We start from the raw sequence: 14,401 nt of genomic DNA on the forward strand, positions 1-14,401 counted from the left end.
TAATTTTTTTTTATGGGAAATGAAAGGAATTGACTTGTGAAAAGGCCATGTTAAGTCTATGGCTGAGCAACAATTACTTCTGATGCACTTCCAGCTAGGAATTTCACAGAAGTCTATGGATATGTGTCACTTGCTATTGCTTCTTTGATCATTACCTTTGCAGCAAAAAATAGGCATTCATACCTGTATTGCTTCTAATTGCAACAGGTGTCCATGTCAAGGAAACAGCCACAGTTGGAAATCAAGAACCAGTGGTTCTTTATTCAAGAGCTTGATTATTTCAAAACTTGTTCTTCACATCCACTTCTGTCTCACCAGGATGCTTTGAGATTATATGCAGAGAAATAAGAGGGGGAAATTGCTATATGCATGTGGGGGGGGGGGATTCCTATAAAAAGGGAGCAGCATATACACAGGGGAGCAGCACAGTCTGTACATTAGGGTAGATACTTTACCCATTTACACTTGTACCTCCTCCACTGGGCATTGCCCACTGCCCTAGCCTTAGTTGCTACCCTAGAGATCTTTTGCTCCCCCTTGCCATATTCTGACTTATGGCCAGGGCTGGAATCTTCCACTCCCATCCCCCACTCTGTAGTCTAGCATTTTCTCATCTCTCTGTGTATATGTTTAACAGTATACAAGATCCAGCAAGGGTACATCTGGCTTCTCCTTTTTGCCTTGGAAAGTGGAATAGCTTTGTAGAGTCTAATGCAGGCAGATTACCAGGAGTGTTTCTCCCTGCTATGGCAACGTTCAGCAACAGTCTCACATCCACCCATTGGGTAGCTGTTGGTGTTAATTCCATCTGGGTCCCTCAAAGCCAAAAGGCTTCTTGGAGGAAGGAGCCTCTGGATATAGAACAAGGCTCTAGGTCTTGTAGATAACTCCAAGACAGTGCCCACCATGATCAGTCATCTGCCTGTAGTTCCTGTTGGTGCCTGCTCTGATACCACAACATGGTGGGAAGGTTCTGGCAGCCTTGGTAGCGACGCTGGCGTTCCTCCTCTCCTAGGGGTGGCACAGAATGGCATGGGGCTCCTGCTAATGTGACATTGAGCAGCTGGACTGGAGTACCAGAGGCCAAGACTGCAGACCATGAACCCACCTGCAAAAAAAGGAGAAATGGGCTTCTCTGAAGTGCCCTAGGGCACCATATCCTTCAGAATCAACATAATTAGGATGTTTCAGATTCATGATTTCAATGTTGCATATCATCAGCTTGTAAGGCTAATCAGTAAAAGTCAGAATATCATCAACTCTCATCTGTTTTCAATTGTGCAGACTTCAAGGGAAATTTCCTTGTTTGGAAGCTGAAGGTTAATTGCACAAATTCCACTTATATCTATGAGAAAAGTTAGTTGTGACTTAAGCCACCACTGATTTCAATGGAAGGTACAGCAACTAACTTTGTCTAAATGTAATTCACTGAATTTAAATAGTAATGGTTCAAATACTTTTTCAAGTTAGAAACATTCAAATTTTAGCAGTAAAACTTGTAAAAGCAAGATGTAATAAAGTTCTCCATCCAAATGAGCCGCTATGCACAACAAAAGCCTACTTTGCTGTATATTTCTGCAGACTTAGCATTTGGTTTTTCTTTTTTATGCAGATGTTCTAAACCAGATGAACTATGGCAGTCTCTTAATTACAATCATTTTCAGAGGTTTATTCAAGTACCCAGTTTTCTGGGTTTGCATAACACTGGCAGGTTTGCAGAATACAGTAAGCTAAAATGTAGTTAGCTAGTTTTTTCTTCAGTGTGCCATGCAAATATAGCCTATGTCTATTTTGCCAAAATTATCTTGCTGTTCAAGTCTACCCCTGCATCCTCTGACTATATGATCTAAATACTTCTGAGACAGCATTCCTCCCCACCACCCATACATACAACACATACTGCTTCACAAGAGAAAACCAACCTGATTGCAAGATGATCAGAAATTGACTTGTCTATACAAAAAAGTGCAATGTGCACTGGATTTGCTGTATAATGGCAACTGCTTTTCATTGTGCAACATAGCCAATTTTTGGCCCTGAAGACAGAACTCCTGATCCCATCTTCCCCCACTGTGGGATTGGAAGAAAAACAGGTCAGCCATCCTGTTAAAGATCCTGTCCCAGTTGCTGAAAGTCATCCCTGGGGAAGTCCCTGTTGTAAAATCATCTGAAAATCCAACATTAATATGGGATTTCAGTATTATTTTTGACAACTTTATATTTTGTTTAGAACTGATGGAGAATCTTTTAAGAGACTACAATTTGTCAGAGCAGATGCTTTGCATATTAGAGAGCCCTTGTTTAAATCTTTGATACCCCCATGTAAAAGAGACAACAGATGGTGCAAAATACTTAAGATGGATCCTCTTATATTCCTACGCCCTATGAATGTCCTTAAACGCTTACCGGCAAGGTGTGCTGAAGCAGACACTGGTCAGGCTGCAGTCCTGCCCAGAATTCAGCAAAAGCTGATCCACTTCGGATGGCAGTGGTGCTACGTACCAGCACTACATTGGGATGGTGCTGTGATGCCCGAAGCTTCTTTACCAATGGTCCTGGATAGCTCTGATCAAGGAAAAGCAGCACCCGGTGGGCATTGCAACTTTCCAAGTCTCCTAAGAGCTCTGAGATGGCATACCGCTCTTTAGGATCAGCCTGTTGTGGGGGAAAGGTCAGCTTATTAGCACCTGCTCCTTTGTCCCAGCTCCCCCACCTGAACTCTACAGTCCAGAGATCAAGGGAATTCCCCCACCCTGGAATTAAAAGAAGTTGGATTAAGTTGGAAAGAGCAAGCCAGGGCCAGCACGCTCTGCAAAAGGGGCTGTTGCCTTTCTCCCTGCAGGCAAGGATGAAAGAGCTGGACGGGCCTTTGAAGGGGACAGATGAGAAGAGAGGGCTGAGTCTACCTGCAAGTCTGTCAGCTTCTCCTCTCCCTCCAGTTGGGCTGCCCAGAACATGTTGGGACAGGTGAGGATGATCCCTTCCTCCTTCCACAAGTCTGACTCACTTCACTGTCCATTTCCAGTCAATGAAACCCTCATCGCTTGCAAATGACCAAGCAGAGGCCTATATAAGGACTTACTTATAGAACCCATTCTGACAGCCACCCCACATTTCACTCTCCTTCTGTAGCAGCAGTTGAGTTTACTGATACCCACTGATTGACTGGAGAGAATTTCACCAAAAAAAAAGGTCTGTTATCTCTTTCCAAGATTTCTTTCAGTTGTTTTATTTGTGCCTGATTATCAATTGGGTATTGGTTCAGACACTGAATGGCTTATTTACACACATCAGGGTAGGAATGGGAAATGCACCCATATTTCCGATTTCCCTCTTCAGTAACACCATGCCTGGAACCATTACTCTGAAGCCTACCACAGCCCCCTTTTTGACAAAAGCATTTTGGCTGCTTATGTGAAATTTCAGCTGAAAAGGGCTGGTAGCTGAAGGGGCACAGAGGACAGAACCAAATATCCTTTCCTCATTGCTAATCAGGTGGATCCAATCTGCACTTAAAGACAGAGGAGCTTGGCTCAGCAGTAAAAAACGTTCCTCAGAAGAACTAGACGACAGGCTGAATCACTTCCAGCCACCCTGTGGCCTATGTGGCCTTAGACAGCCATTCTTTGTTTTCAACCTGGATCCACCCCGCCACTCACTTCCCTCCAGACCCTACTCACAATGCCATTATGGTTAGCATCCCACAAGAGCATGGTGCCATCACTGGAAGCTGGACTATTGAGGTAGAGTACCAGAGTGTCAGCACAATGCAGGCTACGGCAGATAAGTGCCAAGTGGGACCGGATTGCCAACTTCTCTGTGGCTGGTTGCACATTTCCCATCTCCACTGCAGAAAGAAGATAGGGAAGGGCCAGCTGACATTACTTTTCTTGAATTGGTTTTTTCCCATCCAATCCCTCCCATTATCTATTCTGTTTATGACCCTCATTTTCCAGGGTCACTTATGCGTCCTTTATGGAAAAGATCTATTGATCCACTAGGTTGTCTTCTCAAAGTCATGCCATCTGGTCATAATTTTTCTTGGAATCCTGATGGTCATGAGTGGGAAGTTGTGTGTGTCTGTATGTGTAGTGTATATATATATGTAAATGTGTGTATGTGTGTATGTGTATTTATATATATTAATAGTGGGAGATAGAGTAGAAGGAGAAAGGAGAAAGAGAAAGGAGATACAACTTCTTTGAGATACAGGGGATGCCCATCTCCAGAACACACCACAAACACTAATAACACTGAGAAGCTCTCCTTTCTCACTGTCCCCCTCCCCTCATCCCTTCAGTTGACATCTAGCTCGCTTGTCTTAATACCTGAAGCCTGTCCCTCATTGGCAAAGAAAGCCTTGATATGCTCTTGGCGGAAACCATTTCGTCGAAGCATCTGGTAGAAGAGCAACAGGTTCTGGGCATGGTGGGGATAGGTGACCTGCTCTTGCCAGCCACCTGGAAGAGAATGACTGTCAACGGTAAGCACTTTAAGCTCACATGCAGCAAAACGAAACAAGGGATCCTACAGTCCTGCCTGTATTCATCCTCCTCCAAAACACCTGCTGCAGTGGTCAGTAGGTTCAAACTCATCCCTCCACACCCCTTGAACTACCAAATGGGAATTAGCACCTCTTAGTAGCCCCCAGGCGCCACTCCACACCTGCAATCAATACTGCATGGTCGCATGTCTGATACATGCGGCACAACTTGTATGTCGGAGCCTGCTGGCGATGGCACCGCCGTGTATTCTTGTTGAGCTCACAGTAGGCAGCCGTGGAACTAGAACTAACAAGAGGCAGCGGCTGTGGGCATGGGCTGTACCCCCGGAGATCTGGGAAAGGAAAGAAACGACAGAAATAGCGAGATCTTTGAAACCAATCTAAGGACTTTTTAAGTGAGGTGAGGACACAGGCAGCATGTCAAGGTCTGATTTAGGAAAATGAGAATTAACTTCCCCCAAGTCTTGACTCATCCTGTGATTCTCTCCCTGAATTTATCAGCACTGTGTCTATCACATTTTGCCTTCCAAAATTTCAAACCATTTTTCTAGCTTTACAGTCTAGGCTTAATCAGATGTTCCTTCCTGCACCCATCTTTTATGATGGCACTTTGGAGGAAAGCAGCAGCAGGATGTGGTTTAGATTAACAGAGACAATAATTTACAGGTAGTCCCCAGTTTAAGAACCATTCCCAAGGTCTTTCCTTAAGTCGAATTTGTATGTAAGCCAGCACAGTATTATTGTATAAAACTGTGTAAGTAGTATTGTGTAATTAACTTGAACCATTGTGTATTTAACTCGAATCACTGTGTATTTAACTTGAATTTTGCTACTATAGGCTCTGTTCTTAACTATGGGTCATCCATAAACCAGGTGTTCTTAACCCAGGGACTACCTGTATTGTAAAAGCAAAGACAAAATCTTTCCAGTCTCCTTGCCCTGTAACTCTCTCTGAACCCAGTGCAAACACCCACCTATGCAGTGCAGTTTTTGCAGGTGTTTCAGGTCCTGGGCCACCACTACCAGGGGCAGAAAATGTATCTCACAGAACCCTACTGGTGGCTCTTCATGGCGAATGTGTCCTGCTGACCGCTGGCTCCGCCCCTTGCTGCGTCCTGGTCTGCGCTTTAGCTGGTTCTCACAGTGATTTCTCTGTACAGGAGTCAAGCATTCATAGCTCCCTGCACAGAAAAAAACAAGCCCCCTTTGATATAAAACACTCTGAGAAACTCCACAGGTGTTTTTCTGCAAAGAGTGTCTACTTTACAGACATAAATGCATTGGTTGTCAATGGGTTTCCAGGTCAATTCAAAGCATTGGCTTTAACCTATAAAGCCCAGCGTGACTTGGCCTCCAGGTACCTTCTGGACTGCTTCTTCCAGCCAGATGCACCCCATCCTGAAGGTCCCCACCCTAACTGTGGTGAAGGTGCTTCTTCTCAGGGGCAGCTTTGGAACCAGCTTTGAAACCATCTTTCTTTGAAGTTCACACTTTTTTGGCCTTGCATAAAGCACTCTAAAGACCACTTTCTTCTATAGGGGTTTTGATGTTCATGGTCTTGATTAGATTCTTTAGCACTGATCTTTGATTTTTAACTTTTTAGTGTTAGTGCGTTGAGGTTAGTCTTATTTGTTGGTTTTAGTGTTACTGTAAATTGCCTAGAGTTTCTGAAGCAGGGTGGTGTACAAGTAGTGTATAAATATTAAATGAATACCACAACACCATTGGCTATTGGCACTGGAAGAACATTTTCTGGTTGATGTCAACTTATGCCAAGCTGTCTCTGCCCTTTTCTCTAGAAACTTTAAATGAGCAAAACTGAAATCACAATTGAGTTCTGTACTATTCTTCCTCAGCTGCTTCTGAGCAAAGTTAAGAGGGCAATCCCAGGCACATTTATTTGGGAGTAAGTCTCATTGAATTCAGTGGGACTTATTTCTCAGGCATATCTGCATAGTAGTATATTTTGAATTGCTCAGAATACTAGGTCAACCATTGCTAGTGTGTAACTGAAATACAGAAATCACACACATAACAATAAGCAGATTCTTCCTTGGATCAAAGCAGCTCTGTTTAAACAACAAAAAATGAACTTTTTTTTAACCATTATCCCCATCAAATTATAAATGGAGGCAGTTATTATTGGAACAATTAATGAGATTAACAGTTTAGATTTTCTAACTGGGTTGTCTATGTCATAATGTCTTGCATCTTATTATTAATAAAGATAACCTGCTGGGTCTGAAAGGAGATTCCCCTGAGTTCTAGCTGGATCACGACTTTCCTGCCAGTTAGGAAGATCAACATATTATAATCATTTTTTTTTTTACAATGCTCTTTTAACATCTCGCATTTTTGAAAAAGAAAAAAGGTTTTGGCCTTGCCCATCTTTTCTCCCTCTTATTTATTTATTCAAGTCAGTGTTAATTCCTGGCAACTGCCTGGACTAGTCCCTGAAATTTTCTTGGCAACATTTTCAGAAGTGGCTTGCCATTGCCTCCTTCCTAGGGCTGAGAGAGAGTGACTGGCCCAAGGTCACCCAGCTGGCTTCGTGCCTCTGGCAGGACTAGGACTCCAGGTCTCCTGGTTTCTAGCCTGATCCCTTCAACCACTACACCAAACCAGCTCTCCTTCTTTATATTATCCCCATTTTTCTCCCTCAATGAGAAACACTATGATTTTAGATACAAATTGTCTTTTTTAGGATTTGTAATCTTATTTATAACAAATGGCTTCAGGGGCATCTACAGCACAGTAAAAAAAAGTTAAGATAATGGCTATAACCGTATCATCAAAGCCCCACTCCTTTTTTACATTTGTCATTATGCACCTTAGAAAAGGTTGGGCTTCAATTGCATAGTCGCGGATGACATCTTGACTTTTATTACGTTCCCTGCGGGTGCCCCAGAAGACTTTTTAAAAAAGAAATGTATAATATAGGTCTTTATTTCAACTGACTGTGAAAGCTGTAGATCGGTGTTTCTCAACCTAGACAACTTTAAGATGTCTGGACTTCAACTCCCAAAATTCCCCAGCCAGGATGCTGGCTCGGGAATTCTGGGAGTTGAAGTTCAGACATCTTAAAATTGCTAAGGTTGAAGAACACTGCTCTAGATCCATTGCTTTATACTGCATAATAACAAAACTGTTAATTCAATCTGAAGATCTTTTACATTGCTTGAAAGCTCCATTTGAAGGGCTTTATTTCAACCATCTATAACTGATTGCCTCTTGTTTTAAGAAATGTTTAATTCAATAATCCTTCTGGAAAATAAGATATTTTCTCTTTCAGTAGCACGCTTGGAAATTCCTTTATAATCCCAGTTAGCATTTATGTCTATGCCAGATCCACCCACAAAAATATCAGTAGGGAACACTTTATCAAATATAGAGAATCACTAGAAAAGCAAACATTTGAAATACTGTGTACAGTGTTTGCACCAGAAAAAGAATATTTTACCACAATTTTGGCTGCAAGAATGGGCATTAAAACTTATGAGGGACTAGATCAGTTCCTCTCTGAAGAAAAGCTATAGTCTGCGAGGCTTTTTGTTTTTTCCTTTCAAAAAACAGTCTAAGGAAGGCACATGACAGAGATGTAGATAATTATGCACAAAAGGACTTACTTCTTGCACTATTCAATTGTAGAGCACACTGCCACTAGACATAATGATATATGACTGCATTAGCTTAGTCAAATTCATGAAGTATAAATGTTACTGGTGGGTACAAGTCATGATAACTATATTTTCTCCAGTCTAGGAACATTATGCCTATAAATACCAATTGTTTGTGAACACAAGTTAAAGTTGCTATTGCACTCATGTTCTGTTAGTTAGTTTTCCAGAGGCATCTGAATGGACAGGATGCTAAACTAGGTAGGTCTATGATCTGATCCAGCAAAAGGGATTGGTCATATTCAGATCCACTGTACGCAACATTCCCTTTCTTGTACTCTTCTAATGACACCTTAGGAAAGCATCATAAAATATCAAGCAACATGATTCAGTGTGAGCAAGACCATCTGGAGGCAGATAAGAGTTAAAGCTGAGTGGTGAATCAACCAGATGATCTCGGGTTTGGTCCCTGGGGGAAACAAAAGCTTGGCACAGAGCCTAAGAAGCTCTCCTGTCCTCAAATATGAGCGATCCTGATGCATAATAATGGCTGTAGTGTGTCGCTTTCTAAATTGCTATATTCTAATTGTTATAAGTGAGAGCCAGTTTGGTGTACTGGTTAAGGTATCAGGCTACCGACTATGAGTTCAAGTCCTCCCTTAGGCACAAAACCAGCTGAGTGACCTTGGGCCAGTCACTCTCTCTCAAAACTAGGAAAGACGAAACCACTTCTGAAAAAATCCTGCCAAGAAAACTGCAGGGACCTGTCCAGCAGGCACCAGGAGTCAACACTGACTCCAAGGGACACACACAAAAAATGGTTGTAACAGTTATGCTTATGACAAGTAGGTTCCCTTCTAGGAAAACCTTTACAGCTCAAAAAGGCAAGGGGCAGGACACAACTATTTCATGCGTGGCCTGAACCCACATCTTCCAGGTCTAATCCGGACTCCGCGGTGGATGCCCTCTTCGACTTTTGGAGGAGAGGGGGCAGCCCGGTCCGCCGCCTCCCTTCGATTCTTTCACTCACCCAGGTAGAGGCTGTCGCGGCTGCGGCACCGGCGCGGGCTGACGTTGAAGTCGACGTAGAAGAGCAGGAGCGGGTGGCCGAAGTTGGTGCCGGGACTGGGGTCCAGAAGAAGGATGGCGTCTTGCCCAGCAGGTGCGAGGGCCGTCCGCTGTGCGCCGCCGCTCTGGTTCCGGCTGAGGACGAGGGGCGCGCTAGGCTTGTCCCCCCAACCGTCGGGCAGGAGCGCACGCACTTTGTGGCCCGGCCGGGCGGGCCGGGAGATGTAGACGGCAGGGCCCGGGCCTTGCGAGAGCCGCGCCAAGCGCTGGCACAGCGGCCGCGGCAAGAGCCCGCCGCGTTCGGGGCACTGAGTCGCCGCCACGTGCCGGAGCGCTGCCGCCGCCCAGCGCGCCACCCGCGCCTCGGCGAAGCGGCTCTCCGACGGGGCGGCCAGGCAGGGCCAGGCCAGGGCGGCAGCAGCCAGCGTCAAAAGCAGCGGGGCCATGGGGGGACTGGAGCCCCGTCGCAGCCCGGCGCTCTGAGCCTGGCCAGCAGGACTCCTCGTCCCCAGCGAAGGAAAAGCTGCGGACGGGGGCGCCGGTGGCGAGGCTCCTTCAGCTGGTGGCTCCTAGGCTGCCCTCTTCGCGAGGAGCTACCCGCCCCCGTCCCCTCGGGCCGTCTCTTTGCCCGAGCGGGCGGCTTCTTGCTTGCTGGAGCTGGAGGCGCGCGCAGGTCTGCTCCCCACGGGGCGAGTGAGAGGATCCAGGGCAGGCCGGTCCCCTCGGAGAGGGTAGGCGCCGCGGGTCAAGGGGGAGAAGAAAGCGAAGGGAGCCACAGCCTGGCGGAGGAATGAACTCCTGCTCGGCAGAGCCAAAGTGGAAACCTACCCAGATCAAACACTGAGACGGCTTCCAATCATGCGCAGACCGCCTTTCATCACCGCTCTGCCCCCCTGTAGGATACAGAAGCGGATCGACAAGCACGACGTTCGCCGGGAAGGCTTCTAGGCAGCCAAGGTCCGTCTCGGCGCTCGGGTCCTTTATGGCTTTGCCCGGAAGTAAGTCCCCTTGAACCTGATGGGCTTACTTCTGAGTAGGAGAGTACGACCCTATGTTCCTGTCAGTTGACAGCTTAACCCCCATTTGCGCCTTAGCGTGGTTTTAATGCTTCCTTGTAAGCAACGTATTCCAGATCGTGGAAATCGTTTTTGGGACCGAGAACTTTCGAGAGCGGTGAAGTCTCCTTTCTTCCCCTGCAGCCTGCATCAACATCAAACGCCTTGGCAACTGCCAAGTTTCTCTTGGTCATCAGATGCTGGCCTTATCTTTCTCCCAGCCCATTTTAAACAAGTTTACCTTCGAATTCCAGAAAACTTTTTTCCCTGCTTGATGAGTCGTGGGTGCCCCCCTCCTCGCCCGCAGCGGACTTTATTAGCCAGACAGATCAGCAAGAAGACTTAGGAGCGTGTCTCGTTGTCCTGGTGGTAAGATGCTGCATCAACATTGCAAGTGCTCAGGACACAATTATTTATCGCTTTGCTTTGATTGTTTTGTCCCCTTGGAGGTTTTAGCATCATTTGGAGAGATTGTAACCCGCTGAGAATCCTTGACTGAGGCAGGAAGAAATAAAACAAATCAATACATAAACAAATCAATAGGAAAACATGGTGGGAAATCCACTTGGGAAGCCACCTGAGCTTAGCATAAGATCACACCAGGGCAGTTAGCAGAGGCCCGAGCTGGTGTGCCGGAAGGATGGTTTATTTCCCGAGGAGACGTGAAGCCCCGTCTAATCATGTTTTCAGTTACTGTAAGCCAAAGGACCCTAGTGAGGAGCTGTTCTGAGAACTGCACCCAGGACAGGATAAAAGCTGGTTTCTTGGGGACTGCGATTGTGTGGGCAACAGTGTCCTTCTTGGGAAGAAGAGAGATGGGCGAGAGTTTCTACTGAGGTCCCTCCCACACTTCTACTACAGAGAATCAAATTACAAGTTGGACATTCTAAATGAACGAAGCACCAAAAGTCTCCTCATCAGGGGGCGAAGTGAGGAAGAGGAGGCTACTCTGCCCCGTCTTGAAAGAGAATTCTTCTGGGCACTTTCTGCTTCTTCAGCATCTTCTGAAATGACCGAAGGTGGTTAGCTTCTTCTCGTGGTTTCAGCCTCCAGAGGGAGTGTTGATCCTAATGAAGTCTTTACCCTGCCGGGACCATCCTGCCTGGCAAAGTTGAGTTCAATTCCTGGGAACCACATGGGCACGTCCATCCAGTTACCTTGGCAACAGTACAAAACGGGTCTGCTATGTCTGACTTCCAGAATGTGTCCGACTTCCCAGTCTAGCCATTAGCCATGGGATCTCCTAGTGGTCTCTCATTCAAGTATTAAACAGGTTCAACCTGCTAAGCTTGGGAAGATCAATGGAGGCCATCTGGTTCTTGTTCCTTTTTTGCCTGCCACTAGTGTTAGGTCTGAAATGTTTGAACCCACCACAGATACCATTGATTGATGCAATTATAGCATGGGGACATAGATTTACAGAGGCGACTCTTAACTATCAATCAATAATCATAACCCTAACCCATTTTTTTGGTGGGGGGAGTGTGAGACCGCTGCAATAAGCAGAGGCAATCAAAAATTCACTAATGGGCAAAATTTTGCCTACTGAAATCTTAAATCATGGTAGATCGAGTGAAAAGGAAAAGAAAATAAAAGGAGAGGAGAGGGAAGAGAAGAGGAAGAGAAGAGGAAGAGAAGAGGAAGAGAAGAGAAGAGAAGAGAAGAGAAGAGAAGAGAAGAGAAGAGAAGAGAAGAGAAGAGAAGAGAAGAGAAACAAAAAAAGAAGAAAAGAAAAGCCCTTAGGATTAGCTTGTCCACACTGTTCCTTTCAGGTGACAGCTCTGGCACAGAAAACCGCATGGGTGGTGGGTGCGCTGCGTCACCTGCTCTGGCATTCCTTGTTGGCTCGATGATCCGTTTGTTCCTTGTTGCTGCCGTGGAAGTAGCGCGTCCCTGCAGCCAGTCGGCAAAGCAGCAGGGTGGGACGATGCCCGCGGAGGGCCCTTTGGAAACGGGGGCGGGCGGGTTTCAGCCTGACTGAGCCGGAGCCCAGCAGCTCTGGCATGTGGGCTAGATGGCGGGGAGGGGGGAGATTTCTTCAAAGGGCAATCCAAAGGTTGGCTTGCGTTTCCTTCCCAGGTCCCAGCCTGAGAGTGAGAGAAATGGAAGCCCCACAGTGCCTCTGAGGCTGGTTTCAAAGTGTCTTAAACCATTACTGTGAACCAGTTGGGCTCTAAAGATTTCTTTTGTCTTGTTACAGATAAGGATTACCATGGCTCTCCTACCTCCCCTTTAACAATTAATATCCTTGGGGCTCCAAGGGAGATGAAGGAGTGGCCTGCCAAAAATTGTCTTTAAGTTTTGTGATGGAAGTCTACTCTGTGTTTATTTGTGTTCTTATTATCTTTCATTGTCACCTTGACAGAGATTGGTTCCAGGCTTGCCCTCATCTTGGCCTGAGAAGTGTTGCTTTAAAGAAGCCCATACTGCAAAAAAGTAGGAGTTTCCCAGAATGGAATTCTGCTACAAAGCTTTGAGAACTGCTTGGGTCCATCAACAGTTCTTAAGTGGATGACGGTTTGGCCCAGTCTAAGAGAGGCTGAATCCCAGCATATCCTTTCTGGATTAGCCCTCTGTTAAAACAACGCAGGGGAAAAATTGGGAGCAGGGGTTCTCAAACTAGGAGTCAGGAATTGGGGGAAGTTGCAGCGGTTTTTAGAAGTTGGTCAGATATGCACTCCAGTAGTAATGTATGGCTGTGAGAGCTGGACAATAAAGAAGGCTGAGCGCCGAAGAATTGATGCCTTTGAACTGTGGTGCTGGAGAAGACTCTTAAGAGTCCCCTGGACTGCTAGGAGGTCAAACCAGTCAATCTTAAAGGAAATCAACCCTGATTGCTCATTGGAAGGATCGATAATGAAGCTCAAGCTCAGATACTTTGGTCACCTAATGCGAAGAGAGGAGTCTTTGGAGAAGACCCTGATGCTGGGAAAGATTGAAGGCAAAAGGAGAAGAGGACGGCAGAGGATGAGATGGTTAGATAGCATCACTGAAGCAATGAGCATGAAACTGAGCAAACTCAGGGAGGCAGTGAAGGACAGGAAGGCCTGGCGCAATATGGTTCATGGGGTCACGAAGAGTTGGACACGACTTAATGACTGAACAACAACAGATATGCACAGCACAGGCAATTGCTGGGGGAGTAAGCTTTGAGAGGTGGTTAAATCCATGACTGTTGGGTGGTTTCCCACCACTTGGTGCCTTCTGCTGTAGCATGTAATAATACTGCTGTATTCTTTGGAACATGAAATGTAGTATTTTTGTGTTATGTTAGCTGGCTTTCAAAATGGAAAATATTTTGCTAAGTGGTAAGAGAAAAGCTAAAGATGACTAACCAGTCTACTAAGGGAGCTGATAAAAGTGAGCCTAAATCAGAAAAGTAAAATTAAAGTTACTTATCTTTTAAAGTAGTTTAATTTCTTGCCCAACCCTAACTCCAGTGAGATAATTAGTTTTATTCAAATTAATTTCTCACTTTAAGGGGTCCTAGTGCTGCAGTTTGAAAACCCCTGCTTTAGCACAATATAAAATGCTACATTCTTTATATTTGAATAACCATCAGTATCACACCAACATCCAATATTGTTTCTAGAAGGATAGGTATGCAGTTGCAGCAAATTTGTGATGCTTTGTAAATTAAACATGTTACTGTAGACCTCTATTAGTTTTAACATGCCACCAGTGTATTTTTCTTAAAAGTGTATTGTTGCCAGCCTGTTTGTAAATATGCAAGCTTCTACCAAGTAGATTAATAATGCAGGGAAAGCCTTCATTGCCATAACCCACATCAGTCTGGTCCAGAATTATGCTCTGTATATTATCTATATGCTGCAAACTCCCTATTCATATACTTCAAGTATTCCAATTTTTTTTCTTAGATTGGGTAGACTCAGTTTGTGGTAACCCATTATTAAAATGCCCATGGCTTATTAATGAACTTCGATTGCTGGTATTTGTGAATGCTAAGCTACAAATTTTGCTTTACAATCCACAGTGGCTTAGTGTATTATGTGCATGACAACATTATCTGAGTAATTATCAATCTTGTGTGATAAGTATCCTCACAACGCAAATAAAAAGCAGAGAAGGTTCTGATCTGGGCTACTAAGATTAGAATGGAGAACTTGAATTACAGAGCTAATTTGCTCTTCTCCAAC

General features: G+C 45.2%; 1 protein-coding gene across 1 annotated transcript; it reads right to left on the reverse strand.

The window, feature by feature from the left end:
* Window positions 1-424: 424 nt before the first annotated feature.
* Window positions 425-9,635, reverse strand: LOC112540190 (uncharacterized). The gene is made up of 7 exons (XM_025164064.2): window positions 9,152-9,635; window positions 5,479-5,685; window positions 4,666-4,836; window positions 4,329-4,460; window positions 3,681-3,847; window positions 2,407-2,655; window positions 425-1,108 (listed from the first exon to the last, which is right to left on the reverse strand). The coding sequence occupies exons 1-7, from the start codon at window positions 9,633-9,635 to the stop codon at window positions 911-913; spliced, it is 1,608 nt and encodes a 535-aa protein (XP_025019832.2). The 3' UTR covers window positions 425-910.
* Between the last annotated feature and the right edge of the window lie 4,766 nt (window positions 9,636-14,401).

The sequence above is a fragment of the Python bivittatus genome, unplaced genomic scaffold, assembly GCF_059951505.1.
Source record: "Python bivittatus isolate LINGU-HERP-01145 unplaced genomic scaffold, Pbiv_v1 ctg000480_np1212, whole genome shotgun sequence".
Taxonomy (NCBI): domain Eukaryota; kingdom Metazoa; phylum Chordata; class Lepidosauria; order Squamata; family Pythonidae; genus Python; species Python bivittatus.

Excerpts from the sequence above, each read along its gene's own strand:
- LOC112540190 (XM_025164064.2), bottom strand. The coding sequence starts at position 9,635 with ATGGCCCCGCTGCTTTTGACGCTGGCTGCTGCCGCCCTGGCCTGGCCC. Across the intron at positions 4,837-5,478 it reads GCAAAAACTGCACTGCATAG|ATCTCCGGGGGTACAGCCCA; the intron begins GTGGGTGTTTGC and ends TTCCTTTCCCAG. Across the intron at positions 1,109-2,406 it reads TGCTTCAGCACACCTTGCCG|GTGGGTTCATGGTCTGCAGT; the intron begins GTAAGCGTTTAA and ends CTTTTTTTGCAG.